The 17,834-nt window shown below is 39.9% G+C and overlaps 1 protein-coding gene across 4 annotated transcripts in view; it reads left to right on the forward strand.

The window, feature by feature from the left end:
• LOC116996203 overlaps positions 1 to 17,834 on the forward strand; it is a 70,958-nt gene that overhangs the window by 12,074 nt on the left and 41,050 nt on the right. For all 4 annotated transcript variants that reach the window (XM_033059390.2, XM_033059393.2, XM_033059391.2 and 1 more), the window contains exons 9-12: positions 9,881 to 10,077; positions 12,312 to 12,376; positions 12,642 to 12,748; positions 15,803 to 15,914. In XM_033059390.2, the coding sequence (XP_032915281.1) occupies positions 9,881 to 10,077; positions 12,312 to 12,376; positions 12,642 to 12,748; positions 15,803 to 15,914 (481 nt within the window). The remainder of the gene's footprint in view (positions 1 to 9,880; positions 10,078 to 12,311; positions 12,377 to 12,641; positions 12,749 to 15,802; positions 15,915 to 17,834) is intronic.

The following is a 17,834-nucleotide window of genomic DNA, read 5'->3' on the forward strand; positions in this document are numbered from 1 at the left end:
ATAATTTGGATGGTGTTACAATAGTCTTCAGTTAGAGATGCTTACTGGTCAGTCAAAAATTTCACATGATCTGCTTTGGTGGAGATGAATATATACTGTAGTTCTGTCCTGCTGAATAACCTGATGAATACAAATGTGTTGGATGATTAGTTCTTCCAAAAAGTTCTCTGTGTGTCTTGTGTCCAGAACTGTTGAATTAGTGTTACCTGTAGGTGGGTCGTTCTGCCTGCTGAGGGAGCCTGCTTTTTACCAACCTGTTTTTAAGAGCAGTTTAAAAGTAGTTTGGGAGCACCTTTTTGAATAGTTCTGACTGCAGTTACTTCTGTATTTCTTGGGATGAGAGGGAGTAATCTTGTCCTGTGCTGTATCATGAGAAAGGCAGCTCTTCTTTTATGTGATGGAGGAAAGGGCTGAAGAGCAGCGGGGAGATGCAGGAGAGAATAGTGCTTTAATGCAGCATGTTCCTGCTCCCAAGCTGACTCTGCCTCCAGGTGGATGAACCAGTAGGACTGTGCTCTGCTGTCTGAAGAGCCATATGGCTGCCTGGACTTTTTCTTCTCCTTGTAGTGACTGCTTGTGATTCAGAGCATGATCCTGAAAGATGTGTGTTGCTTTTCTGAGTTCCTGAGCACTGCTGATTAAAGGTGAATGCATGTATGGCATTGAAACAAGCAGGATTGGACATTTCTTCTTACCTACTGGAAGGCTACTGAGAAAACTGCACTCATCTTCACTGTTGTATTCTATGAGAAATCAAAGGAGAGTGTTTGTAGTAACAGGTCACTCTATTTGGTTTGGAAAGTTATAATTCCTATTCTGACTAATTATGCTGTGTCATGAAACTTCTTAAAGTCTTTTGTAACTCTGACTCCAGAAGACTTTGCTTTATAAAACAATTAAAGTGAAAAAAAATACTAATGTTCTTATTAAAAGATCTTTATTTTTATGGATTTTCCTGTGGGGAGTGTCAGTCTGGCTTTTAAAAAGAAAGGAAGCTTGAATATATTGTGTGAGCTATTGGAGTGGGAATAGTTCATCTTACAGATGTGTTTGCGTACACGAATACCTATTGCTAATAGTTTTGTATCGGTAAAATCACAGAACTTAGTCTAAAATCATAGTAGACTTGTGGTTTAGAACTGACTGGTGCAGAATTAAATCTCTGTTGAAGAATAAAGAAGTTTAACACCTGATACTGCTCTGTTACCTTGTCCCCATCAATATGTGCACATACCCTGAAACCATACATGACTGTAATTGTGCTGATATAACAGTTACTTAACTTACCTTCAGTTTCAGTCTTCTAAAGTATTCATCATGGTGCCTTAAAACTAGTCAGTTTGTTTGCAATTTTGGGATCTTAGACATATAATTGATGAAATTCTTGAAATGAAATAATGTGACACAACAACCTGTATGATAAGCTGCTAAAACTAGTCAAAACTTGTATTAAGTGTAGGCATTGCTTTTAAGTTTTGAGATGTAGAGTGGAGATCCACTTCACTAACTGAAGTGGAGTTGTGATCCAGCACCTCCATTTAGAATATGAGGAGAAGAAAGGCAGGGAGGATATTAATTGGATAAATTTTGGTTTCCTGATAAATAGTTTGCTGTATTTAGACCCAAAAGCATGGAGGACAAATACTACGAAAGCTCTTGGGGTGCAGAAAAATGTGTTTTCTCTTTAATAGTTTAGTAGTAACCTATTCTCTCCTTAGTTTAAAATAACTTGGTGGCACAGGGTTTTCATTGTTTAGACAGTCTGAATCTCTTTACAGTGCATGCAGATAATGCATTCATAATAATGTGCAATAATAACATGGTACCTAAGCCTCAGTAGTGACCAAAATATGCCACACCTGCAGCCGCTAATACTAGCTATATTGCAGATAGGTCAACAGAGCTCTGACAGAGTTTGCAAAAGTTACTTGACTGTGTCTGTTAATGATTTCTCCCTCATTTAGGAAAAACTACACTTTTAGCAGTCTCCTGAAAATAAGTGCATAGTTTAGATCTCAATAAAACATTGTGTCTGTGGTACCTAATGTTAAATCCAAAACAGCCCAACTTAATCAGTAAATAGGAGGGTGAAGAAGCCAAGTTAAATCTATGTTTATCATTAATGTGCCTTTTACATATGAGTTTCCTATTCCATGAGTGCATTTGTGGAGCCAAGAGCAGAAAACCTATCCCTTGCACTTACTGGTAACTGGACGCTGGAGGGCAACTTCTCTCCTCCTCACACCTTACTGCAGAGGGGTGAGCTTTGTTAGCCTTAGACTAGGGTCATTTTTTTACTGTCTTTGGCATTTTTTTTTCCCCAGGTACAGGCTTTTCTGTCTAAGGACTGGTGGGTGTAATTTTTTTTAAACAAAACCCAAATAATTTGCTGCATTTCAGGTTTATAAATCTGATTTGTCTATTGTTTATGCGTAAGCAAAAGTAATTAACTCTGTAAACAAGAGTACTTTAATTAATCTGTATGAAACCAGGCAGGTTAGAGCTTACATTCATATATTATCATGTCTCAGTGACTATTGAGGCACTGGATCCACTTATTCATCCAACATTGTTTAGGTGGTGAGTTTTTTGGTGTTTTGGGGGAAGAAGGGGTGTGTTGTTTGTTTGTTTTTAGTTTTCTTGAGATGTTTGATGCAGATACTTCTGGGAACTCAATTCCACTGCAAAAGGGTGCTTTAAATCTCAGGAATATGTGGGTATATTGTGGCCATTTAATGGTTAGTTATTAAAACCTAAGTTATTCTTTCATTGTTGTCTCCTTAATAGGTTTTTAATGTAAAACAAGTGAAGTGCATGTTCCAGCTTGTGACTCTCCAAGTTACTTCAGTTGATAGAAGCCAAACTTACTTGCTTTCTGTGTATTGACATAAGGCACTGGGATTTGTGCTGGGTGTATCTCCTTAATGTATTTGACTTAAAGATGGGCATGTTGAAGGTGTAAGGTTTTGTCCAGTTTTCATGAAGACAGGTAGAGGATAGGTGCTGTTTATTTTTCCAGTGAGAAGGTGGCTGCTTGACTCTCCTCTTGTGTGGATTCTCTGATGTTTAGCAGAGAAAGTACTAGAAACTATTAATTTGTAATCTATTGAAGAGTAATGTGCATTCCTAAATACTGATTTTAAGTTAGTGTTATCAAAAAAGGCACTTACTCCTGTTCTGTTATTTGTATAGCAGCAGATGTTCAGCAGAAATGATAATGCATCACTGCTCCCTATTTAGTGTCTATTGCACAACTTCCAATGGGGAATTCATGTGTGAAAATGAACTGTATTGCCAGAACTACATTGAGAATTCACAGGTCTCAATTTAATTTGTCCCCAGACATTGCTGTCTCTTGCTATTATTTAGTGCCAGTAGATGATTGTTTTGTTTTGTTTTGAAATCCAGGAGAGAATAAAAGTAAGGCTGATCAATAGAGTACAGTAATTTCACGATTACAAGCTGCACTGACTATAAGCTGCATCTCTGGGTGTCGGCAACATTTCGTTCTTTGTCCATACGTAAGTCGCACCTGATTCACCTGATTGTAAACCGCTCTGTCGTTTGCAGCAAGGACTCGCGTGCAACAAAGTTGCCAGATAGTAACGGGATCGTGGGGTTTACTGGCTCAGCTTGGGCCGTGCGGGCTCAGCCCGCTCGGGGCTGCCGACGGGGCCAGGTGGCCCCAGCTCAACGCTGCCGCTCGGCGGGGCCACTTGGGGCTGGCTGCTACCACCGCTGGGCTCACTCACCCCGGCCTGGCGCTGCCCCGCGGTGGCAGGCAGGGATGGAGCCCACTGGCGGTGGCAGCAGGAGAGGAAGGAGACCCCCGGCTCCCGCAGCAGTGGCAGCAGGAGGGGAAGGAGCCCCCCCGCTTCTGTGGCGGCAGGAGGGGAAGGGGCCCGCCGGCACCCATGGTGGTGGCGGCAGGAGGGGAAGGAGCCCCCCTGCTCCTGCGGCGGCGGCAGGCGGGGGGTGGAGCCTGCCTGCTCCTGCGGCAGCAGGCGGGGGCGGGATCCCCCCGCCTCTCCCCCGAGCCGCAGGGATGGCAGCACGGAGTCCCCGCCTCCCCCCTGAGCTGTGGGGATGGCAGTACGGAGCCCCCCGTCTCTCCCCCAGGCTGCGCTGCCTGAAGGAGGGAGCCCTTGCCTCCCCCCCCACCGCACGTTGCCGGCAGGGAGCCCACCTGCGCTCGCCACGCAACACAGTAACCAATTTGTAACAATCGCATAATCCCGGGTTTTACTGGCAGGTGCTTGACTCGGCACCTCGGCTGCACTTCCAGGGTTGGAAATTTCAGAAAATTTTTCACATATCATCTGCTCCCGAGTGTAAGCTGCATTTCCAGGGTGGGAGCAAAATTTTAGTTAAAATGGTGCGGCTTATAATCGTGAACTTGCTGTAATCATTTTGAGGAGATGATAAACACTGAGATTTTGCCCTAAGCCAGGAGCGTACAATGGTTGAGACTGCATAATCCTCTGCCTGGGATTACCAAAAGGGTAAGTCAGTAACTGTAGTCTCTTGAAGGCTGGATCCAAATTTCTTAATTTGGGACTAGAACAAAATCCAGCATGCAAGTCTCATTCAGCAGTGTGGAATCTTTTTCTCTGTAGCACCATCTATTCCCAGCAGCTGAAAACACCAGGCAACTGGTCTGTTTAGCCTGAGAATGTCTGGCCATTAAAAGTTGAGGTACAAGACATAGTCTGAAATGCCCTAGTTAGCGGGGACAGGTGATGTAATCAGTAAATCTTGCCTAAAGCAGAATTGCATGTAAGGAAACATTTTGGTACCTACGTGTAAAGAGATTCTCATACCTTTACTTTATAAGTTTGTGCTGATTTTGCCTGATGTATTATCAATTTTCAATCTGTTGTCAAAATACTGCTAGAAGTGGTAGAAGCTACTGCTTTTTGACTAATAGCATTCTGGTTAAAATACACACCTAAGGAGTTGAGAACCTTGGCTTCAAGCTCTCCTCAGTGTGACATTCACTGAGTTACATCCTAGGAAACTGCATTAACTATAAAGCAAAAAGTTCGTATCACGGCTCACTTGGATCCTGGTTCACTTCCACATCACATGCATTGCTTGGGGATTTTGTTTTCATTCTTGCAGCAGCTTGCCCTGCCAGTAAATGCACTACACTCACTGTTACATCTTCTGTTGCCAGTAATCTTAATTGAGCAGTAGTGGCTAGAATGAGGTACTTGAGGGATTTGACACTTCTGAGGGGAGAAAAACATATTCTGTCTCAAGTAATGTCTCTCTCCCTGAGCCAAAATATTGGTCATGGATTTTACTTTCCTTGTAATTCAAATGGTGTAAGAAGTATGGCAAAACAAGGTTTATCTTGATGACTCCTCAGAGGCTTCTGAATAGTGTACGAGATCCCTGCTTAGACACCTCAATTTATCACCTGTGACACGTCCATAAACTGTAACATTTCTGAGAGCCAATACTTAAGAAAAGACTTTTTACGTGGAAAAAGTTAATCCAAGAGTAAGTTGGCAGGCAGAGAACTTGACAGGAGACTCAGATTCTTGATTGCTGTAAGAGTAGGTTGTTGAGATGGTGGCTTCAGCAGCAAAACCAGTTTTGTAACTTGGGTACTCCTGTGCTGTAGGTCTTCACTAAGACTTGTGTTAACTATTAACTCTGATCTGGGCCCATCTTGGAGGGATTTTCTAAGGTGTAAGCTTAGCTTAATCTCATTCAGTGTTCTGGTTTATTAATGTATATATTATATATACATTTATATATAATATAATATGATGTATTTACTTGCCAAGTTGCAAACATACAACCTGAAAGAGACCTTTTAAAGAATGGTAGTTGTCATCTCCCCTCACAAACTCATGTTTATTACTTGTGTATATTGACCCTGTGCTAAAAGAACTGCTTAAATATTATAAAAATATACCTGGTATTTATATCTAGCACTGCATTTTATTAATTTATATAATTTAATTAGAATTAATTATATTGATTCCCTTTTGGAATTGTTTCCATTGCTTGCTACTACCTCATCCTACATAAGGGTTCTGTCACTAAACTAATGGTATTCTTTTATTGTTGAAGGATGCTATGTAGCCAAGGTACCTTTGGATGCCATGATAGTAGTTGCTGCTAAACTTTATAGTTCTGTGGTTACTCCCCTGCTTCACTATAAAAAGTAAAACTTGACTATGGGTTATGGATAGCCTAAAGTTGGCATGTTCCCCAGAGAGCAGATGTCATATGGTGTGTAGTCATTCAACAAAACCTACAAGTGAATCAGAAGAAGAGTTGCTATTTTAAAAGTGGAAGTGCTGGTCAAGGTGATGATGTGACTATACTACCTGTGGTCTATCTGAAACAGGCAGCTACTGCTGTTAAAGAGCTTCTTTGGCCAGTTTTAATGAGCTGTCATTTGACTGTTTCATAGGAGTGACAGACCAATTTATTTCCAAGGTGAAAATTAATTTTAAGTAATGTCTTTTAGCAATTTACAAAATACATTTTTGTCTTAAGCAACGTGGGTTATTACTTCCATCTGCTACAAGATAGTGCTGGATATTTGTTCCCAGTCATCAGTTACATTCCAGGTAGAATCCAGGGGGTTCTTACTCAGATCATCACGTATTTATGTTGTGAGTTGTTTAAAAAGTAAGGGAAGCTTTCAGGGCTGGAATAACTGGGGGGAACACACATCTGCTACTATCTGACCACACAGAAAAGTTCATTGGGTGGTGGTGTACCCTGAGAGGGAAACAATATTTGCCATATTTTGATCATATTAGGGGGTGAAATATCTCACTTTGTCTCACTATTGTATTTAGGTTTTGTTTTTTAATGGTTTGGGGGTTTTGATAGTGGAAGTTGGGCAAAATGAAGTTGAATCAATGTTAGTAGACTCAGTGGTTCAGAGTAGGAAGTTGAGTGTCTACAGTTTACTTCCTCAAAACAGAGATCACTGGGGAGTAGTACAAGAGTTGCATGTGCTGATGACTGAGATCAAGGTGGGCTGCAGCAGGGACACTGATTTTCAGTGCAGGGCGATGGACTGCTCTGGATGATCTGTCTTCATGGGAGTGGTATCTCTTCTGGGTGTGTGATCTGAATAAGTGGCATTGAGCCTGCCAGCAGGGCACTTGGTGCTGTTGCCTTAAGACAGGACAGATAGATAGGTGATAGGGTCAAGCACACAAACAAGGCAGTGAGAGGGTAAAAGCTTCTAAATATTAGCGTTGTTCAGTCACTGATCCTGCTTTGTTACACTGGACAAATGATGCTTCCTCTGTGTGTCTCCTTGCATCTAAAGTCAAGATAATACCACATTAGTCCATGACCACACATTAACATTCAGGACCTCTTTTCTATGTCACACTTAAAAATTTTGGATGTTACATACTTCCTACTACCATTTTTTTTCTTTCCTCTTCCCCTCAACCCTCTCCCCCCACCCCCCACTAGAATAGCCTGTATATAAAGTTGTTGATTCCATTCAATTCTTTGCATTTACCAGGGCAGGGTTTTTTTTGTTTCCTATATTGATTTAGTGGTGTAAATAGTTTCAAAGAGCAGTCAAATGAAGAATTAACTTAACTGTTTTGATGTGGACTTTTCTAAGTGTTTTCCACCAGCTAGCATACTTTTCAAGTTTGTCTGCTGTAAGTGTTAGAAGTTGCTGATCTCTGGTAACAGATCTTGTGTCTTAATCCTTTTTTAAAATAATGGAGTTATGTTTGAATATTCTTGATGATAAGGAGTCTGCTCAAACTTCCATGAACTTTTACAAATGTCCCGTAAGAGTTCACTGGTATTTTTGCTTACTTTATTCCAGACTTTGTGGATTTATGTTATACAAACTGTGTTCATGTAACCTTTGCTGATAACCATTTCAGTTGTATGTTCAGCACATTGTTACCACTACTACCCAGAAATAATTAAATTGAGGGATATACTGATTTTAAGTTTGTATGAAAGACCTGAAGGTCATTTGCTTTAATGAGCGTGGTAAATTTCACTACCTTTCATTATTAGAACCTTTTTAGAACGGTTTAGCTTTTGCAAGGTACTATATCTCCTTAATTCCTCTTTCTGTGTTAATTTTATATCTGTGTGACACTTGTACAAATTTCAGACATTCTATGAGAGGGAAGGGAGTCAGGTAGCCTTTTAAAAAGAATCTTTGGACTCTTATTTTAGTTTCCAGGTACTTCTGAAAAGTTTTAAGTTCTTAATTTTGCTCAAATTCTTGTAAATAAATGAAGGCCTTTTAGTCTTTATCTTGTCCACATAATTCTGAAAATTCTGCCCTGCTACTGTAATGACCAATAGGTGCCTCTTACTATGAGTTATTTGATCACTTTTTGTATATTTTGCTTATGAGAATGTGAGGAGGAGGAAGAATATTTTAATTTATGAACATGTCCATAATTTCATTACTTTTCTTTTTGCTGCACCTTATAATTTTCTATTACAGTAATTTCATGACCATAAGGCGCACCGGACTGTAAGGCGCACCCCCCCGGGAGTCGGCAAATTTCTCAACTTTGTAGATCATATAAGGCGCACCGGACTATAAGGCACACTTTTTTTTCCAGCAAGGATCCGCCCCCAGCTCCCCCCGTGCGGTTGCTGGCCGAGACCCTGCCTCAACCTGGCAACCATGGGCCCCCAGGCCCGCCTGTACTCGGCAGGGCCGGGCTATGCCCGCTGCCGCTGCGTGGAGCGTCCCCGGGGCCGGGCTATGTCTGCCGCCACTCCGTGCAGCATCCCTGGGACCCTGCTGCTCTGGGAGTTCCCTGGCGCTCCGGGTGTCACACGCCCCCCTGGCGCTCTGGGAACGCCACACTGCCCGTGCGCTCCGGGAGTCCCCTGGCACTCTGGGTGACCCGATGCCGGTGGGCCCGCCCCGCGGGGCCAACTCCTCAATGCCGGTGGGCCCGCACCAGGCCGCCGCCGCCCCGACACGGGTGGCTTTGCCCCCCTGCCCGGGCTGCGCCGCCGCGCTGCTGCCGCCCGGATGCCACCGGGCTTGCCCCAGCCCGGCACTGGCCTGATGCTGCCTCTGGGCGGGCTCTGCTCGGCTGGGGACTGTTGCAGGCTCGCACTTCCGGGATGGCATATGTCGCAACTTTGTACATCATATAAGGCACACCGAACTATAAGGTGCACTTCCGGGTTCGGGGGAAGATTTTGGTCAAAAGGGTGCGCCTTATAGTCAAGAAATTACTGTAGTTATGTCTTTTGCATGCTGAAGATCTTTACTTTTGTATGTCTTTCTGTTTTCAGATTATGACTTTTCTAATGTATAATTTTTTATTAACATGTGAAATTATCCTTTGTAGATATGATTGTTCCTATTTCCTACTTCCTTTCATCTGAGGTTCCCAGCACAGTTTGTTCTTCCTGCTTTGACTGCGTTTCTACAAATCCAGAGTGCAAGATGTATTTAGATCTCTTCAGTGTCACGCTGTGTGTGCGGCTGTAGCCAAACAGGGCTAAAATTAACCACCGGTTTTTTTTACTCTAAATTTACATCTTTGATCATAGTCCGCTAGTTCTTTCAGCTTCTTTTTATTTGAACTCTTCCTGTTAGTGTCTTTCTCCACTCCCTTCCCTACATCCATTTTTGCAGGTGGTATCTCTTGTTACATCTGTGTTTCTTTGTCAGACAATAGACAACATCCTTGTATTATTTCAGTTGAGCAGTTTGTTCAAGGCTTTTTTTTAGTGTATGTTTCTGCAGAAACAACCAGATAAATCATAACTCTTGCTAGGTTTTACTTAATTGGTCATTAATGTAAAATTCTGGTGTATTGTTAATATTTCTTTTCACTTTTCCTTCGTATTTATAGGGTTCTTTTCCTTAATGTTTTTCACATTCTAGGCACAACATAGGCTTTCCCATTGTAGAGTGTTCCTCTGAAGGAGACTTTATTCTTTCCAAGCCACCAGACACAGGGGGACTAATCTCTTTTGGCACTGTAGCCGAACAGTTGGTGTATGAATTGGGCAATCCTCAGCGCTATCTTTTACCAGATGTTACATGTGACTTTTCCCAGGTTTCCATCACTGAAATTCCAGGTTAGTCCTCTTTAGTGTAAAGATATGTGTCAATGAAGTATGTTACCAAACAAAAGCAGCTACTTTAATTTCCATGTAGTCTCTGCATATTTCTAACTTCCTTTGAGTCATGCTGTACTAAACTGATATTTCAAGGACTTCTGTTAGAAATTACTTTAGAAATTGGAAATAGTCTTATCTTGCTGGCTGATTAATTTATATTTTCTATCATTACTTCTTTTGCTTTGCTTTTGCATATTTCAGTGCATGCCTTGTCAAGTCCTTAAACTATGTATTCAGTGTGATCAACATCGAGACAGCTTCACTATGATCTCAGTATTTTTTAAACTGCAGCTAAATTTCTTTTCTCAAAAAAATGTTTTGCATGTTTTTACTTAGGGCATTTGAAGTGTTGGTAACAATAAATGACTGTGCCTTTCAAAGCATTACTTTGGTAATTGCATTTTTCTTAGACGTTTAGGTGGATCATAGTAAGTGGTAGATGCATGATTAGTACAGGATATCCACCAGAGAATCTTTTTTTAAAAAGTCCATTTGCAATCCTCAAAACACTTAACAACCGGTAGACTAAAGGTGGATATAACATATGTTCAGGATTTAGCTTCAAAAGGAAAACAAAAAAAACCCTGGCTTAACAGATTCAAAGAACTGTAATTTGAGTAAGACAGCTTGAAAAAAAATTATCTGCAGTCATCTAATGTTTGGCTTTTACTGCATCTATATTTTATGTTTTCCTTCTAATGGAACTTATTTGTGACAGGATGCCAAGTGTCTTTCTAAAGCTTAGAGCAGTCAAAATCTCAAATTAAAGACATAGTGGGACACAACTGAAAATGCGGTAATGTAAAAATATTTTGCTTGAGTAATAAAGTACTGTAACATGGTGCAGTGAATCTTCTGCTCATGCAACACAACCAAACAGCAGTCTGATAAGGCCAGCTTGCTGCTCTTAGCCCCTAGTCTATTTAATTTTAAAAAATAAATCCTAACCTTCCTGTGAACTTTTAGCTTGCAAATGACCTGATATGACATGTTTAAACTTAAAATGAACTTTCACATGAACTTTCAGTTAGTCATCTTAGAAATATAACAGATGGAAAATGGGCAGATTGCTTAAATATTTTAGTTTGAAGTGTTTTGACATGTACACCAGTAAAAACAGGCAGGCTATCTAAATTTGCTGTTTATGTTGCCAGTTTTATTGTCCTGCTGGATTACTTGCAGTGTTTGAGCTGAGGTGCTTGTTTTCTTTTTGTCAGTGGATGCTGTGCATTTGGTTGTGTGGTATTTTTCTTTCTTTGCATTATGCTTTCATGTGGAACATAAAACTTTTCCAGATCTTCACCCTGAATGGAAGGATATAGCTCTATATTGAGAGCGTTAAATCAGCCTTTTGTCAGTCTTGAGACAGAGTGATGATGTTAAGTGAGTAGTGTGTAAAATTTGTACTAGTGACATTTATTTATTTAGATATGCTCTGATCTTTTCAGACTATTTGTGTAATACTTTGAACTGCTTCTTAAATATTTGAAAACACAGGTTAGGCACAGGTGAACTACACTATAATTCTGTCTCTCAAACATGAGGTGCTGATCCTGCACTGCTGATTTTAAAGTAGCACTTACTGATTTTCTCCAGCTCAAGATTGAACCTGATGCCATCACAGCAATTTTTGCTTTTTTTTTTTAACATTACTGTTCCTAATACTGAACATGATGGTTGCCTTGGGATGTATATTCAGATTGTTTCTGTTATTGGCAAGAAACCTAAAGTTAAGTTACCCTTCACTTACTATGCTCTCAACCAATAGCTGTCACTGGTTTCTCACCTTGTTCTGATTGTTTACCAAGTGAGGAACTGCAGTCCACTACAGCCAGCTGCAGTACACCGTATGCTCTGTGTGTGTTTGCAGTAACTGGATATTAAGAGGAAAAGAACTATTGAATCTAATGTCCTAAGGCTGCTTTCTGTGTTAAGTATTTTTTAAGTGTGTGAATAAACATTTCAATTGCCCTTTTTAAAAGGCTCATGTAAGTCATAAATTCAGTCACCAGTTTGCTGCTGTTCTTTCTGAAAGCAGGAAGGACTGTTTTCTGAAAGCTTCTCTCTTCTGCAGCAGTACAGCTATCAATTATTTGCTTTTTAATTAAGTACATTTGATTATTATGTATCAAAAAAGAATATCTTTGAAGTTATATTGAAGAAGCTGAAATACTGATTTTTAACCCCTATAGGTTTTGATGGTGGAGCGGTGAAAGTTTGTGGAGCAAAAGGATTACCTCCTTCAACATTTTATAAGGTATTACCTCATTTTGTGGCATGAAAGATACTTTTTGATGAACAAAATCTATAATTTTGGAGAAAATGCTAAAACTAGCACTATTCTCATCTTCTCTACCCAAGGGTAAAAGAAAGAGGTGGAAAATTTGGAAAGGCAACCTTATTTGATACATAAAACCCTGCTACTTAAGATGTGTATATTTGTGTAGATAATGACTGCCAGAGAGCATTTATAGCCTATCAGTACTGAATTCCATGTAGCTTCATAATCTCTTTATCATTAGGTAAATGCCACATATCTTGATGGCTTCAGAGCTACTGCTGTCTGTCCAGTGGGAGGCCCAAAGGCGGTAGAAAAAGCAAAACGGACTGCAGAAAGTATTCTGCAAAGGTTGGTATTTGAGTCTTTTTAAGAGGTGATGCAAGTGGTGACACATGATGGCAACAATAGTAACCTTATAAGAATCCTAGAAGATTGTAGTTTTCCTGTGACATTGCAAGACTTAAGTAGCCTTTTCAAGAAACCTGTTCTCAGTATATAACTGCACTTCAATTATGTTTGACAGAGTGAGGAAAGTGCCAAATACATTTGAAAATAGATGGCTGGAGAGAAACCCAAGTTAGTGAGGAGCAAGCTGTGATTGAGATTAAATTTTATTAGATGCCAGGGATAAACCCATGTGAAACTAGTTCTCAGCAACTTTGACAGAACTTTTTAATGAAAAGTCTTACTGTTACGAAATTTAGGAAGTTTACTGAGTTTGTGTTTTATACATGCTTATTTTACTGCCTTACAAAATGTGAACCAGTGGTTGTTTTTTTGGTTTTTTTGCTAGAACAGAGTTACAATTCCAAGAGAGAGGGATAACCTCTCAGTTGTATTGTCATGCCAGTATATTTGGGCAAGGAGGGATTCCTCTCAGATATAATTCCGTATCAGGAATCTCTCAGTGTTTACTCCAGTAGCTCCAGTCTTTCTAGTTAAGAGGTCTGTTTCCTTGTGCCATGTTTTATATAATGTTTCCTCCCATCCCCATGGGTTGTAGACCCATGCAGAAATTACACTTGGAAAGTCAGAAATCCAGGGTTTGCTGTGAACTTGCAGTGATTGTTCATGTGCCTATGTGCAGCACTGTGCTGAAGGAGTTGTCTGACTTTCCTGAAGAGATAGGGCAGATAAGAGCAGGCTGATAGGGGCTGTGTAATTGGAAATGCTAGAAGCTTGTGTCCAAGAGCTATTGAGAAAATTAAATTATGAATAATCCCTTCAGGAGATGTTAAATACAAAGACTCAGAGAGTCAGAACCTCTGAAAAGCCATCTTTATGGAAGCTAGGTGATTATTTTAGTGAAAAAATAAAATATTGTGTCTTCCATTTCATGTTTGCTCTTGGACATTATTTCAGATTGGGCTATGTGAATCTTTGTCTGACTGAAACAGATTGTGTGCTGTTGGTGGCTCTATGACATCTAGAAAATTAATTCAGCTTGTTTACTGTGCTGTCTTGAGTAATCATTAGTAGGAAAGCTGATGTGAAGTAGTTGAAGGCTGATTAATTGGTATAATAAGTGGCCTCTAGCCCATCAGGCTGGTCTGTGGGCAAGTTCTCTGTTTTGAAAATTACAATATACAAAAACACATTCTCCATCTCAAATGTAGTGTTAAACAGCCTTAATATTGCCTTAAAATTGTTTCTTTGACACATCAAAAGATTGGTGTATGTTAGCCCAGATAGAGAATAATAATTCAGCTGTTCTGATCCCTCTCAAAGAATGCTCTGTCAGCAACTATAACTCTTTTGGAAGTTTTTTTGCCAATTTCTGTTCATAAAATCATAGAATCATTGAGGTTGGAAGAGACCTTTAAGATCAGTAAGTCCAACCATCAACCCAGCTCTATCACTATATTCCCTAAATCACATCACCCAGCACAGATCCAGACACCTCTTAAACACCTCCAGGAATGTTTATTTCACTGCCTCCTTGGAAAACCTTTTTCAATGCCTGACAGCTTAAACAGTGGAATTTTTTTTTCTGATATCTAATCTGGATCTCCCCTGTTTCAGCTTAAGGCCATTTCCTCTGGTCCTCTCACTGCAGGCATGTAGAAGGAACTGGCTTCATCCTTGGTACACCCTCCTTTCACATGGTTGTAAGAGAGATGAGGTCTCTCGCGAGCCTCCTTTTTCCAGGCTAAAACCCCAGCTCCCTCAACCGTTCCTTGTAAGACATGTTTTCTAGATTTTTCACAAGCTTTACTGCCCTTCTCTGGGCATGCTTTAGCACCTCAGTGTTATTTTTAAAGTGAGGAGCCCACAACTGGAGGTGTGGCCTCGCCAGTGCTGAGTACAAGAGGGACAGTCTCTGCTGTAGTCCAGCTGGCCACACTATTGTTGATCCAGGCCAAGGTGCCACTGGCCTTCTTGGCTACCCGAATATATTTGGCTGTCAGCCAGCACCCAAGAGCCTCTCTATGCCAAACAGCCCTCAGGCCATTCTTGCCCAGACTGTGGTCCTGCCTGCAGTTGGCTGGGACCCAATTGCAGGACCCAGCACTTCACCTTGCTGAGTGAACTTCATGCTGTTGTCTTTAGGCCCTTGTCTCTCTGTTTCAAGAGAATATTCTAAGGACATGATCTTTCAGCTACCCAGTTTCCAGTCTGTTCTGGGTTCAGTTCTGTCCAGTAGTCTGCAACAAGTGCAGAAGAAAGTGCACAAATTTAATGTGCTTCAGTTATACAGATCAAATTAGTTGTTAGCCTAAGATATTGAGCAGCTTTGACAGCTTGGAAGATGATTTCTTTTGCTTCTTTCTTGTGTACTTCTCCTTTACTTATTCGTTGAAAACAGAAGTGATTTGACAATATGTGTGTGAAGAAGTCTTTGAAATAGGCTCTAGTGTCCTTTTATTTTCATAATTCTCTGTTGCATTACTAACACATGAAAGGACTAAAAATGACCCACAGTATGTATTTTGAGCTGTAGTACCTGTAACTGTAACGTTTGTAGATAAATAATTTAAAATAACTTAGTACAGACAGTTTGCAAATTAGTTACCTTAAATGAGGTTCTGTCATTTTTTTTTTTAAATCTCATAAATAAAGGTGACCTCATCTGTAATGCATGAACACCCTTCCATCTCTTTACAGCAATTAAAAAATTGTATTTTGTATTAATGTCTTATACATTGCTTCACTATTTCAGGTGTTGTGGTTATATTTATGACAACAATGATACATTAGCAGTGTCTTCAAAATGTTCCACCAAAGAAAAAAAGGTTGCTTGTTCTACCAAGCAAAACATATATCTTAACAAAATTTGAATATTTAAACTGATAAAATTTTTTACACAACTACTTGACAGAATTAACTTCTGTAGATCACGCAGGGCTACTTCAGATAATCATTTTGAGACAGTGTATTAATAAAAAAAATCATTTGTTGCAGGACTCGTCTTATTTTTAGTCAGCTTGGGTATGAAGATTACAGTGCAGTTAACATACAGGTTTTAGGCTCTGAAGATACATATGGACCTCATGCTAGAAGGAGTATAGATGGTGTAAGTATGCAGTGGAGTGTTCTTAAACTTTTACTGACCTCTTTTAATCTTTCCGTATTGTTATCTTTTCCACTATCATCACTATCATCAAGTCACTATCATCTTGGGAATTTCACTCCTTCATGTTGCAGAGAATTCACTGTCACTATTTGATGTACAGAATTAACACTGACAATGTCTTTGCAGTATTGGGTCTTCCGGAAGCACTGATATGAAATCTTACCAAAATGTTGTTGTACTCTGTTCTGATGTACTCCTAAAGAAATACCTTATTATAACTACTTCTGTGGCATAGATTTAAATTGCATTAGATGTAATGCTAAAATACCACATTATAAATATTGCAATCAGGAAATCTCAGCATTTATGTTGCCTGCATAACTTTACAATTGTCTGTGAGTACTACTTGAGAAATACTCTTCACCTGTGTAGTTCTATGCACTAGCACTCTTACTGCTGCGTACGTAAGAATATGAATGATGGCCATAGTCACTGCAGCTGTGATATCCATGGTCTGTTTTCCTAATCTAGAGAATGAAAGTCCTTTTTAAAAGAAAAAGACTGTAAATCATGTCCTCACTTAGATGCAGTTTAAATATTTAGACAGTTTAGTTTGTTGCAAAACAGGAGCAATTAATTCTTCTCTGTCAGTGACAGTCTTGCAAAACTCTTAAGGTACACATAGCAAAACTCAACTGTAAGTTTGTTCTTACAAGTACCAACATGCAATAACCAACCGTTTGTATCTAAAGGAACTGAGAATGTGATGTAGAGAAGGACAGGGGATTTCTTACTAGTGAAACTGAGTATTCCTAGAAATTGGTCAAGTTATATTTGCAGCTATTCATGTCGGTGCTTGAGTTTGTTTCCTTCAGCAAAGCAGCAAGAGCTGCTTCTTGAAGACTGAGCTTTATAATGTGGTCTTTTTAATTTTAGGACTGTAAAACCTGCAATTTTAAGTGTCTTACTAAGAGTGCAGAATCAAAACTCTGAAACATAGGAACAGATGTTCCAGATGTTCAACTTGTCTGTGTTCTATTTCTACCAACTCCTTATTACACATGGTAATACATTCTTTAATTGAATTGTTACATAGGAAATTTTCTGTACAAAATTAATAATGAATTGAAGAAGGGCAGTTTCTCCCTCTTGATTGTTCAGTTTACTTTGCTTATAGTACATTAAATACATTTTTTTAAAATGAGAATATCTGTAGTACTTTCTGTATTTGCAGCCTTGGATCCCAGGTCTTATATTAAAAGTAAACAGAGTGTTATCGCCATTGTATGTGCTTCTCATACATGCCTGAAACAGGATGTGGGAGCTGAGGCTGAAATACAGGAAATTGTTTGTTGTGCCTTCCTCCTTCATGCTTCCTCCAGCATTTTAGAAGAAACCAGCCAGGGGAGCTTTCATCTGGAAAGAAACCGTGGTAGCTTGAGAAAAAGGGTTGGGGAATGGAGTTTGCTTTTCCATTTAAAATACAAAATCGTAGAATCCTGAGGAAAACATTTACCCATTGGGGCTTCAGGTAGGGGTAATGCAATCCCTTAAACACTCTTTCCTGCCTTGTCTTTCCATGTAAAATTAGATCTGGTTATTTGGGTTACAAATCATAGTGCTCAAAATCAGAGCCATACTATGCTAGCAGTATATTAATACATAAGGAAAATAGCTCCTGCCTTGAAAGTTCTACCACCAAATTTGAAGCAAAGAAGCAAATAAGTAAGTGAATACAAAGACAGGGTAAGTTGGACGATATTTGGAGCTCAGTGTAGATGTATGGTGTGACTGGACTGCTTTCCATACATATCTGTCAAACTGGTGCAATGATTAGCCTTTGCAGTTAGGAAATCACTGTGTCTTCCAACCTTAGGTAAGCCTGCATGCTGTAGTCTGAGTGGCCGTGTGGAGTATTGA

This window comes from Catharus ustulatus, chromosome 5 (genome assembly GCF_009819885.2).
Source record: "Catharus ustulatus isolate bCatUst1 chromosome 5, bCatUst1.pri.v2, whole genome shotgun sequence".
In the NCBI taxonomy this organism is placed as follows: Eukaryota; Metazoa; Chordata; class Aves; order Passeriformes; family Turdidae; genus Catharus; species Catharus ustulatus.